At 47.6% G+C, this 19,979-nt stretch overlaps 7 protein-coding genes across 7 annotated transcripts; 3 read left to right on the top strand and 4 right to left on the bottom strand.

The window, feature by feature from the left end:
- Positions 1–220: 220 nt before the first annotated feature.
- On the bottom strand, positions 221–838 carry BKA55DRAFT_537543 (uncharacterized protein; the record flags this gene model as incomplete). The annotated part of the gene is made up of 1 exon (XM_046189930.1): positions 221–838. One exon carries the CDS (start codon positions 836–838, stop codon positions 221–223), a length of 618 nt encoding a protein of 205 aa, XP_046050700.1.
- Positions 839–4,202: 3,364 nt separating this feature from the next.
- Positions 4,203–7,581, top strand: BKA55DRAFT_563462 (uncharacterized protein). Its single transcript, XM_046192392.1, has 6 exons — positions 4,203–4,353; positions 4,409–4,730; positions 4,801–4,855; positions 4,920–5,423; positions 5,472–5,657; positions 5,744–7,581. Exons 2-6 carry the CDS (start codon positions 4,570–4,572, stop codon positions 7,526–7,528), a joined length of 2,691 nt encoding a protein of 896 aa, XP_046050699.1. The 5' UTR covers positions 4,203–4,353; positions 4,409–4,569; the 3' UTR covers positions 7,529–7,581.
- A 500-nt stretch (positions 7,582–8,081) lies between these two features.
- On the bottom strand, positions 8,082–10,254 carry BKA55DRAFT_611307 (general substrate transporter). Its single transcript, XM_046196661.1, has 6 exons — positions 9,903–10,254; positions 9,710–9,833; positions 9,354–9,620; positions 8,978–9,292; positions 8,300–8,897; positions 8,082–8,238 (listed from the first exon to the last, which is right to left on the bottom strand). The coding sequence occupies exons 1-6, from the start codon at positions 9,957–9,959 to the stop codon at positions 8,118–8,120; spliced, it is 1,482 nt and encodes a 493-aa protein (XP_046050698.1). The 5' UTR covers positions 9,960–10,254; the 3' UTR covers positions 8,082–8,117.
- Positions 10,255–10,795: 541 nt separating this feature from the next.
- Positions 10,796–12,662, top strand: BKA55DRAFT_508690 (uncharacterized protein; the record flags this gene model as incomplete). Its single annotated transcript, XM_046187456.1, is given in 6 exon segments — positions 10,796–10,938; positions 11,001–11,097; positions 11,111–11,309; positions 11,372–11,479; positions 11,623–12,015; positions 12,085–12,662. The coding sequence occupies 6 exon segments, from the start codon at positions 10,796–10,798 to the stop codon at positions 12,660–12,662; spliced, it is 1,518 nt and encodes a 505-aa protein (XP_046050697.1).
- A 691-nt stretch (positions 12,663–13,353) lies between these two features.
- On the top strand, positions 13,354–16,714 carry BKA55DRAFT_537539 (uncharacterized protein; the record flags this gene model as incomplete). The annotated part of the gene is made up of 9 exons (XM_046189929.1): positions 13,354–13,460; positions 13,543–13,552; positions 13,626–13,741; positions 13,814–14,416; positions 14,473–14,725; positions 14,789–14,997; positions 15,065–15,206; positions 15,267–15,745; positions 15,832–16,714. 9 exons carry the CDS (start codon positions 13,354–13,356, stop codon positions 16,712–16,714), a joined length of 2,802 nt encoding a protein of 933 aa, XP_046050696.1.
- Positions 16,715–16,828: 114 nt separating this feature from the next.
- Positions 16,829–17,845, bottom strand: BKA55DRAFT_508577 (D-isomer specific 2-hydroxyacid dehydrogenase; the record flags this gene model as incomplete). Its single annotated transcript, XM_046187448.1, has 1 exon — positions 16,829–17,845. The coding sequence occupies one exon, from the start codon at positions 17,843–17,845 to the stop codon at positions 16,829–16,831; it is 1,017 nt and encodes a 338-aa protein (XP_046050695.1).
- Positions 17,846–18,687: 842 nt separating this feature from the next.
- Positions 18,688–19,869, bottom strand: BKA55DRAFT_725308 (uncharacterized protein; the record flags this gene model as incomplete). The annotated part of the gene is made up of 5 exons (XM_046201105.1): positions 19,462–19,869; positions 19,091–19,400; positions 18,968–19,023; positions 18,804–18,912; positions 18,688–18,720 (listed from the first exon to the last, which is right to left on the bottom strand). Exons 1-5 carry the CDS (start codon positions 19,764–19,766, stop codon positions 18,688–18,690), a joined length of 813 nt encoding a protein of 270 aa, XP_046050694.1. The 5' UTR covers positions 19,767–19,869.
- Positions 19,870–19,979: the final 110 nt, after the last annotated feature.

The raw sequence follows: 19,979 nt of genomic DNA, 5'->3' as shown, positions 1-19,979 counted from the left end.
TGTTATAATTGAATGCCAGGTGCCATCAGTCTCTTCAACGTATCGGACATTATTAGTGGAGCAATAAGAATATTATTAAACCACCTTTCGAGTTTCCAGACTATCTTAACCAGTTATCCAAGAGATGGGAAGTACCCCATGCGCTTTGATAACTATTTTAACAACAGACAGTAATCTTGAAAAACAGTTTAACTTTCTAACCGAATCTATTTAGTAATGATTAACGGCTCCAGACGCTCGAAGGGCCAGCAGCTCCGCTCTCATGTGTATCCTCTTGATCTCCGGCTGGGGGCGTCACCAGCGGCTGCTCCTCATCATGATCATCGTGAAATTCCGGTCTGCCATGACAGTGCGGGCAAGGATGAGGCGTGCTAGACACCAAGTCACCCATGAGTTCCCGAACAATATCCTGCATCTTGCGCGTCCTCAACAACACAAGCAGCGCCAGGTAAAAATGGAGGAACATGTTGAACATCAACGGTGTTGACGCATAAGCCACCAGAAAGGTCTCCCCAGTATCCTGCCAGCTGTTGTGCGTCCACGTGAAGCTGAGCGTTAAAAGAGAGAGGACACCCATCGAGATATCGGCAATGAGACAGTTCAGCGGGTCAGTGATGGGCGTGGCGAATGTTGACTTGAGATGCGCGCCTTGACGGTGTAGGCGTTTCATGGTGAAGCCAAAGATGGCTGAGAAGATGAGGAGGATAAAGGTGAAGAAGGCAGCGGGTCGGACCATGATTATGAAGCGGATGAAGTTGAGAGGTAGACCAACGGCTGCTGAGTAAAGTAGGAAATCCCTGGTGGGATGGAAGACTGCCGCTGAGTTGATGGCTGTCATGTTGCGCTGTTTGTAATTGTGTATATAGTGATATGATGTTTGTGTGTTTTGCGATGAATGCAACTACATCAGTAAGATTGGGGGAAGAAGAATACTTATAGCCAGGGACCCTTCAAATGCACTGCCTTGACAATATGTATCATGATGGAGGAAGAAGGGCTGTGGCATGCGTGTCAATCTCTCACCATATTCTTTTTGTCTTTTGACAGATGGGAAATATGAGTATTATCCAGTAAGATTCTAGGGTATTTGGAAGGATCGGCATATTCTAGGCAGTGTTTCTGTCATCAGTTGGAATCCTTCGAGGCAGCAGCGTAAGCACTACAATGCACAAGTGTTTTATGCACCGCGGACCTTTCCCAATTGGGCTGGAATTATGGGTAACTAAAGCTCATAGGGTACCCACAGTCGCGGTGCATTAAGAATTTCCAGGAACTCGGATTGGTCATTGATCGACAATGCTACTTGCATAAAACCGAGTCTGCCTTGAGGCTTGGTTGTGTTGGTGATAAGTCTTGCGACAGGTCGTTGGTTGGGGTCTGCCTGATCTTCAATCTGCATTTGCCTGCCATTGCCAAGCCACGCCGCAATGTCGCATGCTATTTATAGATTACCGCACTGGAAAAGCTTTAAACCTCATCGCAAAGGCAAAGAATACATGACAACGCCGCCGACTTTTAGCTCAGGTAGAATAGATTCACAAAACTGTAGAGTTCGATAGGAATCAAAAAGAGCTCCATGTGTACTTCTATCTCCTGCACGTATGGCCTCCCAGGTCTCGTTGAGCCGTAGACGGGGTCACTCACGCTCTATACCAGCGGTATCAACTGCGGCGTCGCAGCGATTTGGATTGGCTCATAGATTCTCCTCAAACCAATGCGAACCGTACCCCAGCCACTCGCGTATGTGTCCCATCGCGCAGTGGTCGTCATCTGGGTATAAAAGAAGTTCAGAATTAGGAGCCCAAGTTGCAAGGTTGATTGTGCCTTGGGTTGAGATCAGAGTATCCTTCTCACCGTTGATAGCAAGAATAGGACACAGAATTTGCTCTAATATCACCCCGGGAGGGAGTCAGGGCGTGAAGTCTGCTTTACAGGTCTAGCAGTGTTTTGGACCCAACAACAGAGAATAGTGCTCGGATAACGACTTCGGGCATTCAGAATGATCCCAAAGAGGACAGTGACCAACCTAAGGGTGCCCCGCTGATAACTACTACCTTGAGACGCTTGTCTGCTATTGCCATCCGCGTCGCGCAGTTTCCTCCAAAACTAATACCGAGCATGCCGAGACGCGATCTGTCAAAAGATTTATGAGAGGCCATAAAGCTCAATACGTCCTTGTAGATTGACTCGGATGAAGACTTGGACAATGGCTGCTTGTAGGCTTATGTTCCGGGCATGTCCATGAAGAACCAGGCGCTTGACAGTACCGCTTTTGTGCGCAGCGCAGTAGCCATAGTTTCAACATTTGTGCCTTCAAGTCCATTTGTAACACGCACTCTAGGTATGGTACAGTGGTTTCACCACCTGCTGAGTTGGTGTTTGGCAATAGCTCACCGCAGTGAAATTGCTCTTCTCCTCATCTGAGACGTCTTGAGGGAATGTCACCGCGTTGATGGGGGTTCCAGGTGGCGTCTGTGTCATAGCCGTAGCGCCTCGTCCTAAAAAGATCATTATGTTACTCTCTGGCACGGGCCGCACGGTAGCAGAAACAAATGGCTGTAGGTAATAAAAAATAAAGTTCAGTATCTATGGACAACTTGACAGCTCGAGAACAAACGTTACCCTATGTCGTTTTCGGATGGCCCATGCTTCCGTCCCGGTCCGCGGGTGTCCGCTGTCCGTGCGCCATGTACCGGCTACGCTGCGGCTTCAGCACTTGTATTCCGGTGCCCACGGACTCTGCACAGACGCCGCCAAATAGTAACCTACTTCAATGTACACTTGAATGCACAGACATGTTTTGATGGGCCGCACCGAGAGGCTCCTGTATTAGGCGCTGATTAGAAACCTCCAATAGCATTTGGAAGTTGTTTCCCAAACAGGCGCTGACTACTTATGTATCAGGCTTCTAAGTATAGGATTATCTTCAGATCCCGGAGATAGGATATAGTGTAATTAAAGTTACAGTGGCCGCGGTCCGTTGAGTTGAGGACTGAAGGAAAACTTGCATCATTTGTCCATTTCCGTTTCGGCATGAGTGCGACAGGTCCTGTAAAAGAGCGACAACCATGTCATCAGCTGAAAGCCAGCATTCAGACAAGAGACCTTTAATTGATGATTTCATCCATGGAGTAGGGGGAAATGAACGAGGAAGCCAAGACCAAAAACCGAGACATACAATAAAGTCTAGCTGAAATATAAGCCGTTGCTCAAGTTTCAGTATGCTTATTATCACTATCGTATTGCCCATTGAAACTGCATTACTTGACGAACCAATCGCAAGATTCGAGAGACAAAAGTCCCAATTCATCAGAGAGCATTGCATGGATAAATCAGGAACGCATTAGTTGTTCTGCGGCATGGCCCAAAAGAGGCGTCACAATCAGCCGACTGGCGGCCGTTTTAGTGTGTCTCTTCAACTGAAAGATCTGGGCGCATTGGAATGCCCCCGGGCTGATCTCCCCCTCTTCCCCGAGGCACTAGAGCTCTAGTTCGCATGGGGCTTGCTGTGGCTGTTTTGGCCAAGAGTCCGTGTGTTCTGGATGCGGACGGAATGCTTTGAAATAGCTCTTTCGCGGCCGTGCCAGATCTGCCAAATCTTCAACTAAGCCCTATGCATTCTGTCTCCTGACCGTAGATGCAAAGTGTCGACTTAGAAGTGAGTCTACTTTACGCCATGAGAGATAAACTTCTGTTTTACTACGAACCCGGCTCCCAAATCCGACTCTTCCTAAACCCGTTCTCGACCCGGTCTATAGGTCAAGTCCCCTGGAGATAATATAGGTACATCATCTCTCAGTCGCGCTAAGCAGTCCAAAGACCTGGACGGAACTGACGGCATGCATGGGAGATCTTGGTTTGATCTTTTTACGGTACCAAGTGTTACAGACACTGTTTTTGTAATCACTCAAACTGGATATGTTTTATCAAAAGGCTTCCCCATAACTTCTGTACATCTGTTATACAGATGCGAGCCCATAAATTCTTAGTATGTTTTCTTAGTGCTCCTCTGCTCCCGAACCTAGGTCAGCACTAACCACTAAGTGAGGCTAACATCCCGCGTGTTGCTTTTTCAAGTGCCTGTGCGTTGAGCATGGGGTTAAAATTATATCACAATGTGTGATGAACAAGTAACTTTTAATTTTGCTGGCATTGAGCAGATATGACAAGTACCACAATTCTCCCATCCTTGTCCCCGTCAGCACTACCCCATACCTGACTAATGCACCAAGCAATAGGAAGCAAACGCCCAAGTGCCGGGTTTCAAGCCCTCCCCCAAGTATTGGTCGCCTTTACGGAATGTATGGGGCTCCCCTATCTACCCACTGGGCGGATTTATACTTTCATCCTACTGTAAGCCATGAGTCGAAAAGTTTAAATCCCCAGGAGGACTAACGCGCCCGTTCATGAAACGCCCAGCGCACCCTTGTCCTCGACGCTTTCAGTATTAAGATCTGTCGATCGGTATGCCCTTGCCCGTCCGTTGATGCCGCAAAAAGTCTGCCATGTATCCATTAATATTCTTGACTTGATCCTTTCAATCTTCCTGCCCAGTTGTGATCGGTAAAAATGACTGTCGAGAGCCTTCTCGAACAATATCAGGGACAGATTGTCCCAAAGGCGTACAATGCGGGCTACCTCGCGCTTAGCTACCTCATCAGCTTGGTGGGGGCTGCTTCGACTCTCGAATTGATCAATCGACGATCATGGTTTAACGGTATTTCGAATCAGTATGCCCGACGGATACCTTTGCCAAGCGACAAACACTGCCAAGACGGTCTGCTAATACAGATGCATTAGTCTGATACTCTGTTCCTCTGCAATCACCATGGGCGGTATAGCTATTTGGTGCATGGTAAGTTTCAGTTCTATGTCGCCTTCTGTAAGCTGTATAGATACTAAAATCATTTACATTGCAGCATTTTATTGGAAACATAGCACTCACCCTTGCTGAAGGCGAGGCAGAGATGCAGATTGTATACTCTAGTGGCACTACAGTACTCTCTTTCTGCATGCCTGTTCTTGTCCTACTCGCCGCCTTTTACGCGATAGGAATCTCGAATCGAATCGCGTGGTGGAGAGTGATAACTGCCGGCATTCTTTGCGGTTGTGCCATCTGCGGTATGCACTATTTGGGTAATGCTTCCATCAAGAACTATCAGTGCATATACGAACCGGCATATATCGTGGGGGCTGCTATTATTGCTGTTGCTGCCAGTACTGTGGCGTTGGCTATGTTCTTCATCTTCCAGTCGCTCTCGGCGAGTAGTTGGTGGAAGCGAACCATTTCTGCTATTATCCTCGCCGGAGCGGTGTCCAGTATGCACTGGTGTGCCTCTGTTGGTACCCAGTATAGACTGCTTCAACTGAGGAAATTGGAACGAGGATCACGCACTGCGACTGCTGTCGCAGTTATTTGTTTAGTAAGTGCTGACAGGGCTTGCGCAGGCCGACTAACTGACCTCTGATAGTCTTTCAGTGCCTGCATCATCATTGCTGGATCAGCTATTCTTCGAGCCCGCACTTTAAGAGACGCAGCGCTTCGTGCTCAGCAGATTGAGCTAGCTGCTATTGTCTTTGATAAAGATGGATGCCTCCTTGTCGACTCCAACGGAGTTTTTCCCAACACTGTTGTCACTGATTTCTTTATTGGAGAGGTAAGACGCCTTTTTACTTCCCAAGATATCACATCTCACAGTCAATATTACGACTCCGGCAACTAACACTCAAACTTCCTCTTTAGAACACCGAGGAAAAGTTCAACACTGCCCATCCACAGTTTCACTGGATGTTTCAGGCTTCGCGGAATTGGACTGGCATCTCGGGACTAATAAACGGCATGAAACAACATCTAGGACAGCTGCCGCACAAAAGTCGCCATAAAGATCTGACGAAGGGGATTCAGCTTATCGACGACGACGGAGAGCTCATCGAGGGATATCAAGTCATTTTCCGCGAGTTATTCTGCGTGGCCGCCTCTAAGCTCAGCGATCGCCTCGATGAGTCTATCACAACGATGGGTGTTCTATGGGATGAGATCATTCCCAAAAGATCAGTCGCAAACCCTGCTTACCTACAAGCACTTGAAAAGAACAGAGACAACCAAACTGTCGACACGAGCGAGACACTACGTAAGGGATCGACGACGGGAGAAAGCCACCTCGAGAAGGGCGTCGGACTTGAGCTTGAGAATGAAATGGACGGACGAGGAGCACTGATGTTTTTAGTTCGTCGCCTTACCTCGGAAGACGAGGTAAAAAGACTCGAGTTGGCTGGATACCGATTCGTCGATCCTGTTCAAGTATGCAACGATGCGAGGAACCACTTGCAGATGCAGATCCATTCTACCGACTTCGAATTAAAGCTTCGCGACATGAAGACCTTTATTTCCCAGCAAGGTCGAATCAAGCCTGGAGTTCACCTTGGCCTGTTTGCAATTCAGGATCGAGGGCTTAATAATCACCAGGTCCTGGTACAAAAGGATGCCCGTGATTTGTTTCCCTTAATACCTCTACCTACCAACACCATCGACGAAACGCAAATTCGAATTGTACAAGGACTTGGTGGGTTGCCGGTTCCAGAGGTCATCCAACGACTGAGGACCACAGGTGCATCTTCGAGGACTCCTGAGGAAGAATTGTTCGCCTATCATCTTTCCAATGCCATTCACGCACTACGTGAGTGGGTGCAGGAGCCTCTGTTTCATGATGCCGTGCTCAGCCCTACCATTCTACGACTTCCTTACGGAATTGATGGGGGTGACGCGGACGAAACTGTGATAATGGCATTGAGGCTCAAGATATCTCATCCCGTCTTCTCGTCCGGTCATAACTGTCAATGGGTTCCTCTCAACTTCTTCGGGATGCGACAGGTCTTGGAACAGTCTCGACAGGAGTTTGTACGGGTTCTTCATCAGGAGTTTGATCCTTCGACATTGCCCGCAAGTAGGGCTAATAATGAGCTCACTTCTGGACCTTTATCAACCCTCCGCCGACTAAAAGGTTCCGAAGCATCGGCCAATAAGGGAAAGAAACCTCGGGTGCCAATAATGAGACTAAGAGCTTCCTCAAAGGATTCTACACGCTCATCCTCAACGATCAACTTGTGTCCATCAGGAGATAGCGAAGCTCACAATGAGCGCCTTCCATCGACAGACACAGTGGACATTTACCCTCCTGAACGTCATTATACCTCACATCAGCAGTCATTCCTAAACGGTGGCATTGTTGTATTCCAAGAAGTAACCGTTCAAGTCGAAAAGAAGAAGTCTGAGCCTAGAAGTGACTTGGAACTATCATGGAGTCATGACACGGTGACCGAGCCACCTCGTGCGCATCAAAGACACCACAAAAAGAATGAAATGCCAGTTATACAAAGCATTGAACTGCAGCCATCGGGGAGGGGGACAACAGAGGTTTCTGTTGAGTCTCGTTGGCTACACAGCATTGGCCAAGCAGATAATAGCATGACGACAATGGCCTCCTTTATAGATACATTGATTATAGAGTCTAGTCACTCTACTACATAGCTAAACTTATACTATCTTTATATTCAAGCCATTTATCATTCATTTAATAAAGCTTTATTTAACTAAAAACCTAGTTCCTAATTACTACTAAAACTCTAATAAATTAACCTTTCTACTAAATGCCACTAGCCTATCTAACTTTTCCCTCTTATAACTACTTAAATAATATAATTATCTCTTGCCCAATAACTTATCCTTATGCCAGAATTTTATAATTGACCTTCCTTTATAGGCATAATATAATATATACCTAGGCCAGGTTTTCCTTTATTATCTTAATTGCCTTATCTGTATTATTTTATAATTCCTTTCTCTTATTATAAGTAACTTTTTTCTAAGGGCTAAGTAATTAATATATATAAATATAAGTATTATAACTAAAATAAATAATATTTATAAGAACTATATCTTTTATATTACCTTCTTAAATAGCTTTATAAAAGCTTTTAAAGTTATTATTATTATAAAGCTTTAGTTTTCTCTTCTATGCGTCTTATCAGAGCCATCGTATTATAGCAAAAGGCAGGTAGATAAAGGCTTAAATTATTATTCACTATTTAGAAATAAAATAAACAATTATAAGCTTCCCCTATACAATTTGGGCCTTTATCTTGCGCTCCAAAACATCTTCTCCCTTCTCCCTATGTGAGACTGAACCAAACAGGATATCAATTTCTTCAAGAGGAATGCCCTTTGTCTCAGGAAGGAAGCTAAAGGGAAGAAATAATATCAGCTTAAGACATCCAAGTGACTGATGGGGGAATGACTTACAAGAAAACGCCGACCAATAAAAGTGCATTAACCCCAACAAAGAAGAAGAATGTGTAAAAACCACAATTCTTTAAGAACGTGGGGAAGAACTGGTTGAGGATGGTTGAAGCCACAGACTGTGACTGGGCGCCAATGGCGACACCGTGAGCTCGCACATCTGTTGAGAAGATCTCTGAAGTATAAATCCATACAGTAGCTCCCCAAGACGGTTTATAAAAGAAGATGAACAGGAAGAACATGGCGGCCACAGCCACGCCCATACTGTAAGGTCGGGTTCCGTCCGCACTCTCCGGGACCTTCATGCCAAGAATGGCAACGACCAGGAGTGAGATACACATACCGGCTGCACCACCCATGAGGATGAAGCGGCGGCCTACCCGGTCAACGAGCAGGGTGCAACTAAGGGTGAAGATGATAGAGCAGGATCCCGACAAGGCGTTGATGAGGGCGATCGTTTCTGTACTCTTGAAAACAGACTTGTATATCAGAGTCGTATAGGCATTAAGCGAAGAGCTACCGGAGATCTGCTGGCCGACGTTGATAAATATAACAACAAAGGTGCGACGTAGAAGGGAGGGTTCCCGAACCAAAGTCCAATCTAGACAGAAAAGGACGAGTCAGATCAAAATGGGGCTGATTACAACAATTGTTATGCAAAGAAGTAGGGTGTCAACGTACAAGGCGCCCACCACTTGTCCCAATGCTTGGTCGTTGCCTTTTCGTAAGCAATGGCTGTCACGATACTGGCGACCTCCTCATCGACTTGGTCGTTGCGGACGCGGGCCAAGGCCGAACGGGCATCCTCGACTCGATCGTTCTCTATCAGCCATCGTGGTGACTCTGGGCAGAAGAAGATGGCCACAATAATGAAGACAGGAATGGGTATTTGAACAAACAGCGGAATGCGCCATTGCCAGATCCCCATGTCGAGCGTGGTCCTCTGAGCTCCGTAGGCTGCCCAGTACACAATAAAGGCGCCGATAGTATACCAGACTGCGCCAGTTCGTCAGCAGAGAATCTTTATAACGATAGGGTAGAATCGGTGTAAATTTACGCTGCCAAAGGGAAAGCATGATCCCACGAATCTTGGCCGGGGCGATTTCGGCGATGTAAGTCGGGCCATTGTTCATGCTTATACCCTTGCCCAGACCCATAAGCACTCGACCGGCGATGAAGCACACGATGTTTGGTGCAAAGGTCTGAATCATGACCGAGATCAAGACAATGGAGGTACCAAGCTGGATCGGTATTTTGCGGCCAAACTTCTTGGAGATGGTGGGAGAAATCAAGAGTCCAGAGACAATGGCACCTACGTGGTAGGCTATTATATAGTTGTTAGTCCCGGGCGAGTTGGAAGAAGGCGGAGGAGAGATGAGAGCGGTTCTCATTTTTCCGCCATCGCGGACAGACCTGTGTTGATACCACCTAGGATATTAGGTTGTATTTCGTCGTCTCCGGGCTCTTTGAAGTGGTTGATAAAGGTTTCAAAACCCTGGATCGAATTAAACGTCGATGCGTCGTATCCCGCAAGAGCCTGTACGCAAGGGAGTATTAGCGAATTCTGACTCAAGGTCGCTTGATTAAGAGACGAGGCTCAAATCACCATGACCATGGCTGCAGCCGTAGCGGCGAACCATGCTGTGCGTTCCTGGGGGGTCATGCTGGTAGTGTGAGGGCTTCCTTTGTTGTTAAAAATGCTGGGTCAAGGTCGTTGAGATGAGTTAGATGAAGACTGGCATCAACAGAAGACAGCCAGCGGTGTCGATTAATATATCTCGGGCAAACTGTTGGCCAGATACAAGCTTCGATTCCCCACAAAACAGACAACCGTTAGCACGTAAATCCGGGGTAATCATCAGAGCAGGACGAACAGCACCAACTCCACATTCCCCGCGTTTCAGTCTAGCGATACACACGCTGTTTAGCGAACAACTCCTCTGGTGGTCCAGTGTTCGGGCACACTAACCTCTGTCCGGCCCGGTTGTGGGTTGTGTATTTTGGCTACGGCCATCTATTTGCCGTGATACCCGGTGTCGCCAAGTGATGGGACCATCGGCCGTCGGAAACAAATCGGACGTGTCTGGACCCATGTTAATTAGTAACATCCGCGTATGGGAATTTGTACATACCCGTTCTCGGGCCGTAACTATTGTCTTGGCAGTCTTGGTCATCAGGACTCACTCCCCAGGGGTAATTAGAATTGATCAACATATCGTCATGCTAAAGTGGGCTTACCGTCATGTTCGGTAGGGAGATGGAGTTTTCGGCTTCGCGACAGTACGGAGCTCAAATGGAGCCGTTACGTAGACTGAGTTACAACATTCTGCCGTTGACTTGTTTGCTGTATTCTATTATACGCGGATACTGCTTGGCCGCGCCAGGATAAGAGACTGAACAGGGTAGTAGTATGATAATATAATACGACTTGAACGCCCTGGAAATTTATAGTAGATTCCATCAATTTGTGTTTCCGACATAACCAATCAAGCCCTGATCATGCGTTTTGTCACTTCCTGCGCTGTACTACTTGCCGTTGCCCACCCTAGAGCTTTGGTCGAAGGGAAACCCATCGTTATTAACGTCCCGAAGACTGCTTCTGACGACGCCGCTCTACTAGACCCATCACCTATATCGTTCTCGTATGCCAACACATCCGTCTAGACGGGGATTTAGAAAAAGGAACTAATTAAATCATTGTTAGGCTGCCTTTCGCTGGACTACCGGGTTACTTCCCTGGTATACCTCTAACTCTGAAATGTCTTCGCACTTTCAAGGATGCGACCAGCCAATGGCCCCCTGTTCGCATAGGAGGAACTTCTGAGTGAATACAGTTTTATACTTACTTGGCTGATGGCTACTGATTACTTATCCAGGGACTATTCCACCTTTGACCCTAACCTGACTGTTCCTAATGTGATTACGGGAACTGCGCCAACAGGCCAAGGCATCAGCACCTATGGACCTTTACTTATGCAACTTGTTGCAGATTATCAAGGACCAATTGTTTGGGGTAAGCCCGTGACTTTCTCTTTCTTGAATCTACAGACGTTGACCTTGTATGTGTACAAAAAGGTCTCAATCGAGGTGGCAACAACATCACCAACACCATCGCAGCTGCCAAGGCAGCTATCAAGAAATTGCCATCCTTGTATGCGCTAGAGCTTGGGAATGAACCTGTAAGTTATTTTGGCAATCCTTTGTGTTGAAGTTCATAGGGAGGACTGACCTAGCTACAGGACGGTAAGATGACAGCCATAGGCGAAATACAATACTTCAGAACCATGTCTTTGGCTGATAACTAACCACTTGTGCATTTTGTTTAGTTTTCGGCGCTACCAAACAGCCAATTGCTTCGACTGGAGACGAATGGACGCCGCAAGCAGACGCAGAGTCTGAATCGGAATGGCAAACGGCCATTGGCCATGCAATCAACCGCAATCATATCTTTCAAGCTGCAAGCTACTACCAGAAGACTACCCAGGGATGGTCGGCGGCCAACTATTTCAAATACGCTAATGTTTCCGCCGATAAGTATATCAGGGTCTTCTCTCATCACAACTATCCACAATCTGCTGTTTCCGACAAGGAGGATCCGCCAAATGTTGAGGCGCTGATGAGCCACATCAATGTCACCAAGAATGTCGGTCTTTACAAGGACGACGTCAAAGCAGCTCGAGCCAGGGGGTTTGATTACGTTTTCGGCGAGACCAACTCTGGTAAGCTGCATATTGAGAACAATCCCCTTATGTAATTGCGATATCAACTAACATGTGTAAACTCTTTAGTCTCTGGTAATGGAAGCCCTGGACAAGGTGAAACGTTTGCAACAGGTCTTTGGGCGCTTGACTATGCTCTCCAGGCCGCTAGTGTTGGCATCAAGCGTCTCTACTTCCACCAAGGCACCGCTGGCAAGTCTTACTACGTTTGGTTCAACGAAAAAGGTGTCCTGTCACCTCTCTATGGCGGCTACGTCGCCGCTCAGGCCATGGCTGGTGGATCTCGAATCAAATCGCTCGACGATGGAAGCACAAACTACGCCGGGTACTCTATCTACGGTGCCGATGCCAAGGTCAAGAAAGTCGTCTTGATCAATACCGACTTTTTCGATGGGAACGGGACGCGCTCAGCCCAAGAGTTCGTGCTTGAGGGTTTGGCAGGCAAACAGGTGAGCGCTCTGCGTCTGACGGCAAAGAGCTCTCTTTCTCGACAGGATGACGGAGAAGCGCCCACATTTGGTACAGTCTCGGTCGATGATAATACTTGCCAACCTTCGGGAAAGTTTGTGGTCGAGAAGGTAGTTATCAAGGGAGGCAGTGCGTCATTCCGCTTGGCCGCGTCAGAGGCTCTGTTGATTACCCTGTAAGTGGTTGGTCACGAGAATGAGGCTGAAGAATACAGGGTTAAATCTGTTTACCCAAGGGTTTAGTTGAAAGTGTTCGCCTTTTTGTCTTATCTGCCCTACTCGAGATCAATAGTATATATAAGAAAAAAGGTTAGGAATTAGAAGAAGTATCAATACCCCAGAGTAATTAGAACTTCAAATTCTTTAAAAACCTTTTTATTAGTTCTTTACTAGGATCCTATTTAAATGTCATCACAGTTTTTGATCAACAGGGTATTGTTATGAGCTAGCTGATTGCGGAGAGTGAATGACTTATTATACGCGTATAGATGCTACGTACTCCAACACTGGTGGACGCCTAATATGGAGCAGAAGCTATTGATAAACCTAGCCGGTATTGGACTGGGCTATTTGTAATTACATGGATTGAGACCCACGAGTCAAAATAGGCAAGGCAAGCAGGCAGATCGAATAGCGGCCAGGTCTCGCAGGGTATCCGATATTCGGGGATATCCCCTTGTCGTACTGGTCCGCGGCCTGTATGTCCTGTGCTGCTGCTGTCGGTCAACCATCCGAGAGCCGTTTCTAATCCGTCTGTGCGCAACCCCGCACTTTCTTTCTATCAGCTGAGTTCGCCTCTAAAAACATCAATACTAATAGTGCATCATTGTCCAACCACTGCCAAGCCTCCTGTATAATCAAGACACACAAAATGCCTGGGTCGAATATGGCATCGAAACCTTTAAAGAGGGCTCGACAAGAGGACACCGATGAGCAAGAAAGAATCGTCAGAAGCCGCTCGAGCGTGGCTTGCCAAGCGTATGTACATTACATTACACTAGACCCGGAATGGAGACTTGAGATGAATGCCTTTGACTAACTTGACGACTTTGGATGATAGGTGTCGGTTGGTGAGTCCGTCTCCAACGCCGTGCCTACACCCAAATAAGTGTATGAGCTCACAGTGCTTCTGTCTTTTTTTAGGCCAAGACGAGGTGCGACGTTAACCCGTTCGCGCCTCCGTGTACGCGTTGTGCCGCTGCATCAATTCCCTGTTGCGTCCCGGAAAGTCGAAGAGGACGCATGAAGGGGAGCAAGAAGTGAGTGCACTATATCGACCTCCCATGTCACCTTCAAGCCTGTGATAACTGAAGTCGCATAAATTATAATAGTTTCCGAACCTGGCAGCAAATGTTGGACGTCGAACCACCAGCAACATCCGAACCCTCACACCAGCGATCTGATTACCATTCACACTCGGGGCCCGATAATGTGGGACAAGATGGCCGCGATAGTCCACAGCCTCAGGAATCGGGGACAATCACACCACTGGATCCACATAACTTGATGAAAAGCCTCGATCAGGATTTATACAGCGACTCGAGCCGTTTCACAAGACGGTTGCTGCGATACCTTGGGGAACAATTCCCTGTGGGCACCAAAAGTGAATCACAAAATACAAACGAAGTTTCAGGAGGTTTTGAAGACTTGTTACCATCCATCACCAAGATCGCCAAGCAAGGCTGGGTGCTCGGTGGGCCAGGGCTGGCCAAGAGAATTCGACATGCGGTTTCACTGCCTATTGCCGAGCTACCACCAGAGGATGCGCAGCTGCTGAAACAATGGACGCCGCAGGCTCTGCAGCAGGTCGTGGGTGAGACGACAAAGTATTTTGAATATGGCCTGAGAGGCTCCAAGCGCGACGTGGCGATGAAAATTGACCCTTTGCAGAGAGGCATGATAACCGAAGCCAGGGCTCCGACATTATTTGAAGCGTGAGTAAATCCTGAATCAACATATTGCGGATGGATGGCTTCTCACCCCAGCTCAGATACTTCAAAATGGTCCATCCTCAATGGTCAATGCTCGATCCTAACTTACACACGGTCGACTTTGTCCGCCACCAGTCTGCCCTTCTAACCACCACTATCTTGGCGCTAGGCTCGATTGCCCTGGCAACTCTGCCAGATAGCGATGATGCCCAGGTTGCTGAGGCCTTGAAGCTACGTGCTCACGCCGAGAAGCTGAGTCTGGTTGTCTACTCGACAGGTGCACGCTCCTTGGAGATAGTGCAGGCTCAAGTGGTGAGACGAGACAGCACCCGTCAGACTCTGCTTACACCTCGGCTAATGATTGATTGATGACAGTTACTATCTCGGTTTGGGGGATCCTCAAAGACACGACTAGATGAACAGAGATGGCTTCGTTCTGCTATGATTCCACGCATGGCGGCCGAGGTAGGACTTGGCGGATCTGGTCCACGTGGCCACACCGGAAACTCACTTGATAAAGCGACCGACGATGATCACTGGAACGAGTTGCGCACTCGAGCATTCATGATACTGAATGAGTACCGGTAGGATGTTTCTTGTCCTATCCTGTCGCCACCATTGATACAAGACAGCTGATGTCACTTTCCAAAGATTTTCCACCTTTTCTGGCCGTGCGCCCTTGGACATGTCTTACTTTGAACTCCCAGAAGCCGATATCAAAGTCATGTCTGCCCTTGGTGCCGATCATCTGTCTTCTAGCCTGCCAGCATTGTATCACCTCTACCTCTTTCAGGTAAGCTTTATTTCAGATCACCGTGCATGTGTATCCTCCTTTACTGAGTTCTCCCTTTAGAGAGAAGTTGGACGAAGACTTGAGATAGCCACCACGACGGCCTCTTCCGCCGTTTCACAGCTCGAGGCTGATTTGGGCTGGGTTGTGCATTATACCGAGAAATGGATCACAAAGTGGTCCGCTGGCAATTCCAATCCTGGGACCAGCTGGCATCTTCTTCACGACGCATTGAGCTGCCAGCTTCTCATGTCATCTCGAATTATTGGCCGAATACCTCAAACTGAGGGACAGGCGGCCCATAAGAAATATCTGCTCGATATAGCCATCCGCATCTTTCAAGAAGCCCTCGACGCTCCCCAAGGAACGCACATGACGCATCGAGCTAGTATATTTCCCTTCGCTGGTGCCCTGATCCTTCAGTGCAGCGACAGGCGTGATCTGGTGCTTCGACTTGCCCTTCGGATGGCCGGTCGCCCCAATAAGCAGTATGTGCCTACATTTATACGAAGTGCGGGTAACCAGCTGCTAGCCATGCTTTGGTAGGTATTTGCCCATGCATATCTTTGCGAATATGAAGATAGCAACTCCGTATTCACTCGATATACTATACTTACAAGAAAGGTAGTTCAAATCATGGTCAATATCAGCCACGGACGCAATTTGCGAAGAAACCGACAGAGACACCCAAAGATGAAGAGAGCTGCCTAGACGAGGCACGCCAAACGGAACATCATGCAATTCCTTGTGCGGCTAATCAGCAGACTTCCCGACATTTAGAGTCCGTGTGGAACTCAGAGCCCGAGTGTGACTTAGATCTGGCTCCCTCTTCGCAGGGTCATGGCTTTGACGTCGGCCGAGAGGATGCGCTTTCATCAGAGAGCAGCCGTAGATCGACACTAAGGACTACTGAGCATGGCATACAGGGCACTGGGCTACAACAACAAGCAGAAAGACCAGCGTCCGAAGACTTCGAAATAACTATGGCAGTCCCAGTCTCCCAAGAGCATGCAGCCACTCCCCAGAAGGACATCTACTCCACCACGGCTCAGGCTTATGCTGGGGATTTTCTCAGCCTTGATCCTTCGTGGGAATTTCCATGTGTACCTACCATGTTAAGCCCGCAAGCACCTCTCTTCCCTCAGCATGAGCCCATTACGGATCTTGACATGTTGATGAGTGGAGGCCAAGTTTGGTCTTTCAGGGATGGGAGCCAGCAGCAAGATGAATTCGCTTACATGAACCCAGCTGAAACAAGTCCACCGATACAGCACTACTTGGGCGTCTTCTCAGACCCTCTGGGAGATCCTTTACCCAACAGAGATGACAACTTGGTGCCAGGTGATGGTGAGGTTGGAGCGATGCTGCCCGGATGGGACACCTGTTTCTCTGCGAACACCACTTCCGCTATTGATGGTGATGGGCAGCAGACACTAAAGGAGAGGCAGGATTATCGACAGACTCTTTTTCAGACCATCAGCCGGCTTCTGGAAATGGCCTCAGCATCTTGATTGGTTGAATGAACCAAGTCTAATCATGGGCACTGTTGGGTATACATATGCCAGAACTTGAACATGATTTACAGAGTTGATGTATTTTTGCATTATATTCAGCCTCAACCAAGTTCACAGACCCTTAGTATATATATCGTCCAGTTCTAATACGTTGACTAACGGCTGGTTGTTTTTGAACCGTTGGATATTGTCACAGATGATCTCTATTGACCGAGCCGTGCGATCTGGCATTCCTGGTGTCGAGTGAGGTGTGATAATCACATTTGGTAACTTCCATAGAGGTGACTGCATGGGCAATGGCTCAATCTCGAAGACATCAAGCCCAGCACCTGCAATTTCGCCAGCCTCCAAGGCGGCTACTAAAGCAGTTTCATCAATCAAAGATCCTCTCCCCATATTGATGATAACAGAGGATGGCTTCATCTGCTTGAACTGATCCGCTCCAAACAGATGATGTGTCTGGTCAGTAAGGCTAGCTGCGAGCATGACGACATCGCATCCAAGAAGCTTTCCAATACTGTCTCCATTTTCGGTACTCAGCATAACGTCGACGTTATCAGGTAATTTGGAGCCAACACTGAGCTTTCTTCGCCTCATAGCCGTAACGTGCATTCCAAAAGCCTTACCTAACAGGGCCATCTCTTTACCTGTATTCCCAAAGCCCAGGATTCCCAAGCTCTGGCCCCAGAGGGCACCCCGCAGACGCAGCTCTTCACGTCTATCATGCCATTGACACGACATCTGGCGCTGAAGTAAGCCCCTAGAGTCGTATCTCAATGAGAGAGCGAAGAAAAAGGCATGCTGAGCCAGTGCAGGTGCTGAGCGGCCCGCTGAGCTGGTGATGACCAGACCGCGCTCAAAAAACTCGGGACGGGCCGATTTGTTGAGACCAGCGTGATCACAATGAATCCAAATCAGATTTGGCGCACCGGAGAGCATTTCCGGGGTGACGTCACTGGCTAATATGGCGATATGGGCGCGCTTTATGGCCTGGTGGAATATGTGCTGCTCGCCGTTGGGGATATGAACAAACTCAGCAGGCTCAAATGCCTTTTGAAGGATGTTGATCTCTTCTGTGGTCCACTGGACAGTGGCGACGACCACATGCTCTTGTGTCAGCCTTGACATGGCGAATAGGGAGGGAGGGACGAGTAAACAATCCTAGAATCGGTTGCAAATACAAAGGGCCCTCTCTGGATGACCGTTTTGGGCTGGAGGGAACAGAAGGGTTAGAGTTGTCAAATGATAAGAACAAGGTGTTTTGTTGCATGCAAGGCCTTTCCTTGTAAGTAAGCTAATGGAATTGTGGGGTAGGCAAGTTTTTGAGTGGTTTCCTATTGACATGCCATCTATTTGCCGTACGGGCCGAGAGCCGTTAAACGCGTATGGACGTGTAAAATGCCCCCCCACACTCGCACAGTCAGCTGTGCGTACAGAGAAAGGTTATGTGAAGAACATTCATATGTCACATATAGGCCGGCGCCGGTACAAATGAGATCGATCCATTGTGTAAGCCGCTTAATGTGTGTGTGTGTCTGCCCCAGTAATGAAGGTGGCGGCTGCAGCCATCGATTTGCGAGACGACGGCAATACAATCTACCGTACTGGTAAGTCCGGCAACTATGCAGGCAGCTTCCCGATACCCAAGTTCTGTGTGGTGATTATACGCTCTCAGCCATAGGTCTCAACGGCAAATAACACATCTAGATCACTATTTAGACATTATACCATAACGCCTAACCGCTTCCCAATACCAAGAAATTTCTGTAGCATCATGTAGGCTCGCAGAGCTGGCCGAGGAAGCTGCGACTAAAGACAGGTTGGAGATGAGCATTACATTCACTGCCTTCTCTTGGGAAGGTTGATTTGTAAATATAAGCTGTAACTAATAAAATGATATTTTATGTAGATATAATAGTCAAGAATGTACTATTTAATAAGTATATTTTAATTACCTAATGATTCTATTATTATAAGCTTTTATGCATAACTGTTGCAGCAGCCTGATATATTTTAGTTAGTACTTCTGTAATAAGTTTATATGTTTATACAAGAAAACATAAATAAAATAAACAACAATGTTTACCTGGTGGTTTGGGAAGATTAGAGAGTCGGCTAGAACCACATTCTCTTTTCTACTAGCAGCAAATACAATAACCTCTGCAACATCGTCGGGTGTAAGGGGAACGCAACCCCTATAGAAGCAGTCAGTCTCACCTTGAAACAAAATTGTTAAAACAAATTACCCACGCATACACTGCATCCGCCTTAGCCTTGTCTCCATAGAACCTGACGACAGAGAATTCCTGGTTGTATTTCAGTCAGACTTGTTACTTTACTGGCTCCCCAGCCATGTAGTCTGAATGAACTCACAGTCTCGACTTGACCAGGGTCAATTCCAATCACTCGGATGCGGGTGTTGATAAGCTCACGCCGCAAGGCGTCCGTGAATGATCGTACGGCTGACTTTGTCGCGCAGTAGATACTGCCACCTTGATAAGGCTCTCGGCCGGCAATACTGCCAATATTGATAATATCTCCGCAGCCGCCTCTGGGTCTCTCTTTGAAGATGGCCAACACTGTCTGAGTCATGTTGATCAAGCCGGCAACATTGGTCGCGAACATGGTCTGGATATCTTGCAAAGCAATATCTGGAGCCTGGGCTACGCCCTTGACAAGACCGCTGGGCAAAGAATATCGTCAATAAGATAGGTAGGGGACAACCAGGGCTGCAAGGGACATACGCGTTGTTGACAAGAATGTCAATATCCTTGAACTCATCCGGTAGTTTACCAATAAAGCTTGAGGTATCTTCGAACTTGCTGACGTCTAGTTTGATAGGGAAGACCCGGACTCCATCACCGACCTCGCTGCGTATCTCATTCGTCAAGGTCTGCAGCGAGTCGAATCTGCGCGCAGCGAGGATGAGCTTCAGATTGCTTGGACATGTCCTTGCAAATTCTTTGGCCGTACTTCGCCCGATACCAGACGATGCACCTGTTATAAGAATTGTTTTTCCGGCGAGACGATAACCCATCGATGACGCCATGATTATACCGGTTGGGTCGTTTGTATGCGCCGCTAGCTGGTGTCAAGTAGGATCGTGTTTATATCCAGGGATAACACACTGATGTGATGGTATTGGATCTAGCCTGCTTAACTGATTACCTAGGCTTCCCATTTATTATTTCTACATACACTGCTTTCCCATGGTACAAATACCATCTAGATTTCTTTGTATCTCTAATGCGAGTCAGGCAGA

The sequence above is a fragment of the Fusarium redolens genome (assembly GCF_020744475.1).
Source record: "Fusarium redolens strain MPI-CAGE-AT-0023 chromosome Unknown BKA55scaffold_6, whole genome shotgun sequence".
NCBI classification, from domain to species: domain Eukaryota; kingdom Fungi; phylum Ascomycota; class Sordariomycetes; order Hypocreales; family Nectriaceae; genus Fusarium; species Fusarium redolens.
This window is presented reverse-complemented; position numbering and strand designations above follow the sequence as displayed.

What these genes read in the sequence shown, in the direction of transcription:
- BKA55DRAFT_563462 (XM_046192392.1), top strand. Translation starts at nt 4,570, where the DNA reads ATGACTGTCGAGAGCCTTCTCGAACAATATCAGGGACAGATTGTCCCA. An exon ending in TTTAACGGTATTTCGAATCA is followed by an intron (nt 4,731 to 4,800) that starts GTATGCCCGACG and finishes CAGATGCATTAG; the next exon opens with TCTGATACTCTGTTCCTCTG. An exon ending in CTGATTTCTTTATTGGAGAG is followed by an intron (nt 5,658 to 5,743) that starts GTAAGACGCCTT and finishes CTTCCTCTTTAG; the next exon opens with AACACCGAGGAAAAGTTCAA.
- BKA55DRAFT_611307 (XM_046196661.1), bottom strand. Translation starts at nt 9,959, where the DNA reads ATGACCCCCCAGGAACGCACAGCATGGTTCGCCGCTACGGCTGCAGCC. An exon ending in CGGCTGCAGCCATGGTCATG is followed by an intron (nt 9,834 to 9,902) that starts GTGATTTGAGCC and finishes CCTTGCGTACAG; the next exon opens with GCTCTTGCGGGATACGACGC. An exon ending in CATGCTTTCCCTTTGGCAGC is followed by an intron (nt 9,293 to 9,353) that starts GTAAATTTACAC and finishes GAACTGGCGCAG; the next exon opens with TCTGGTATACTATCGGCGCC.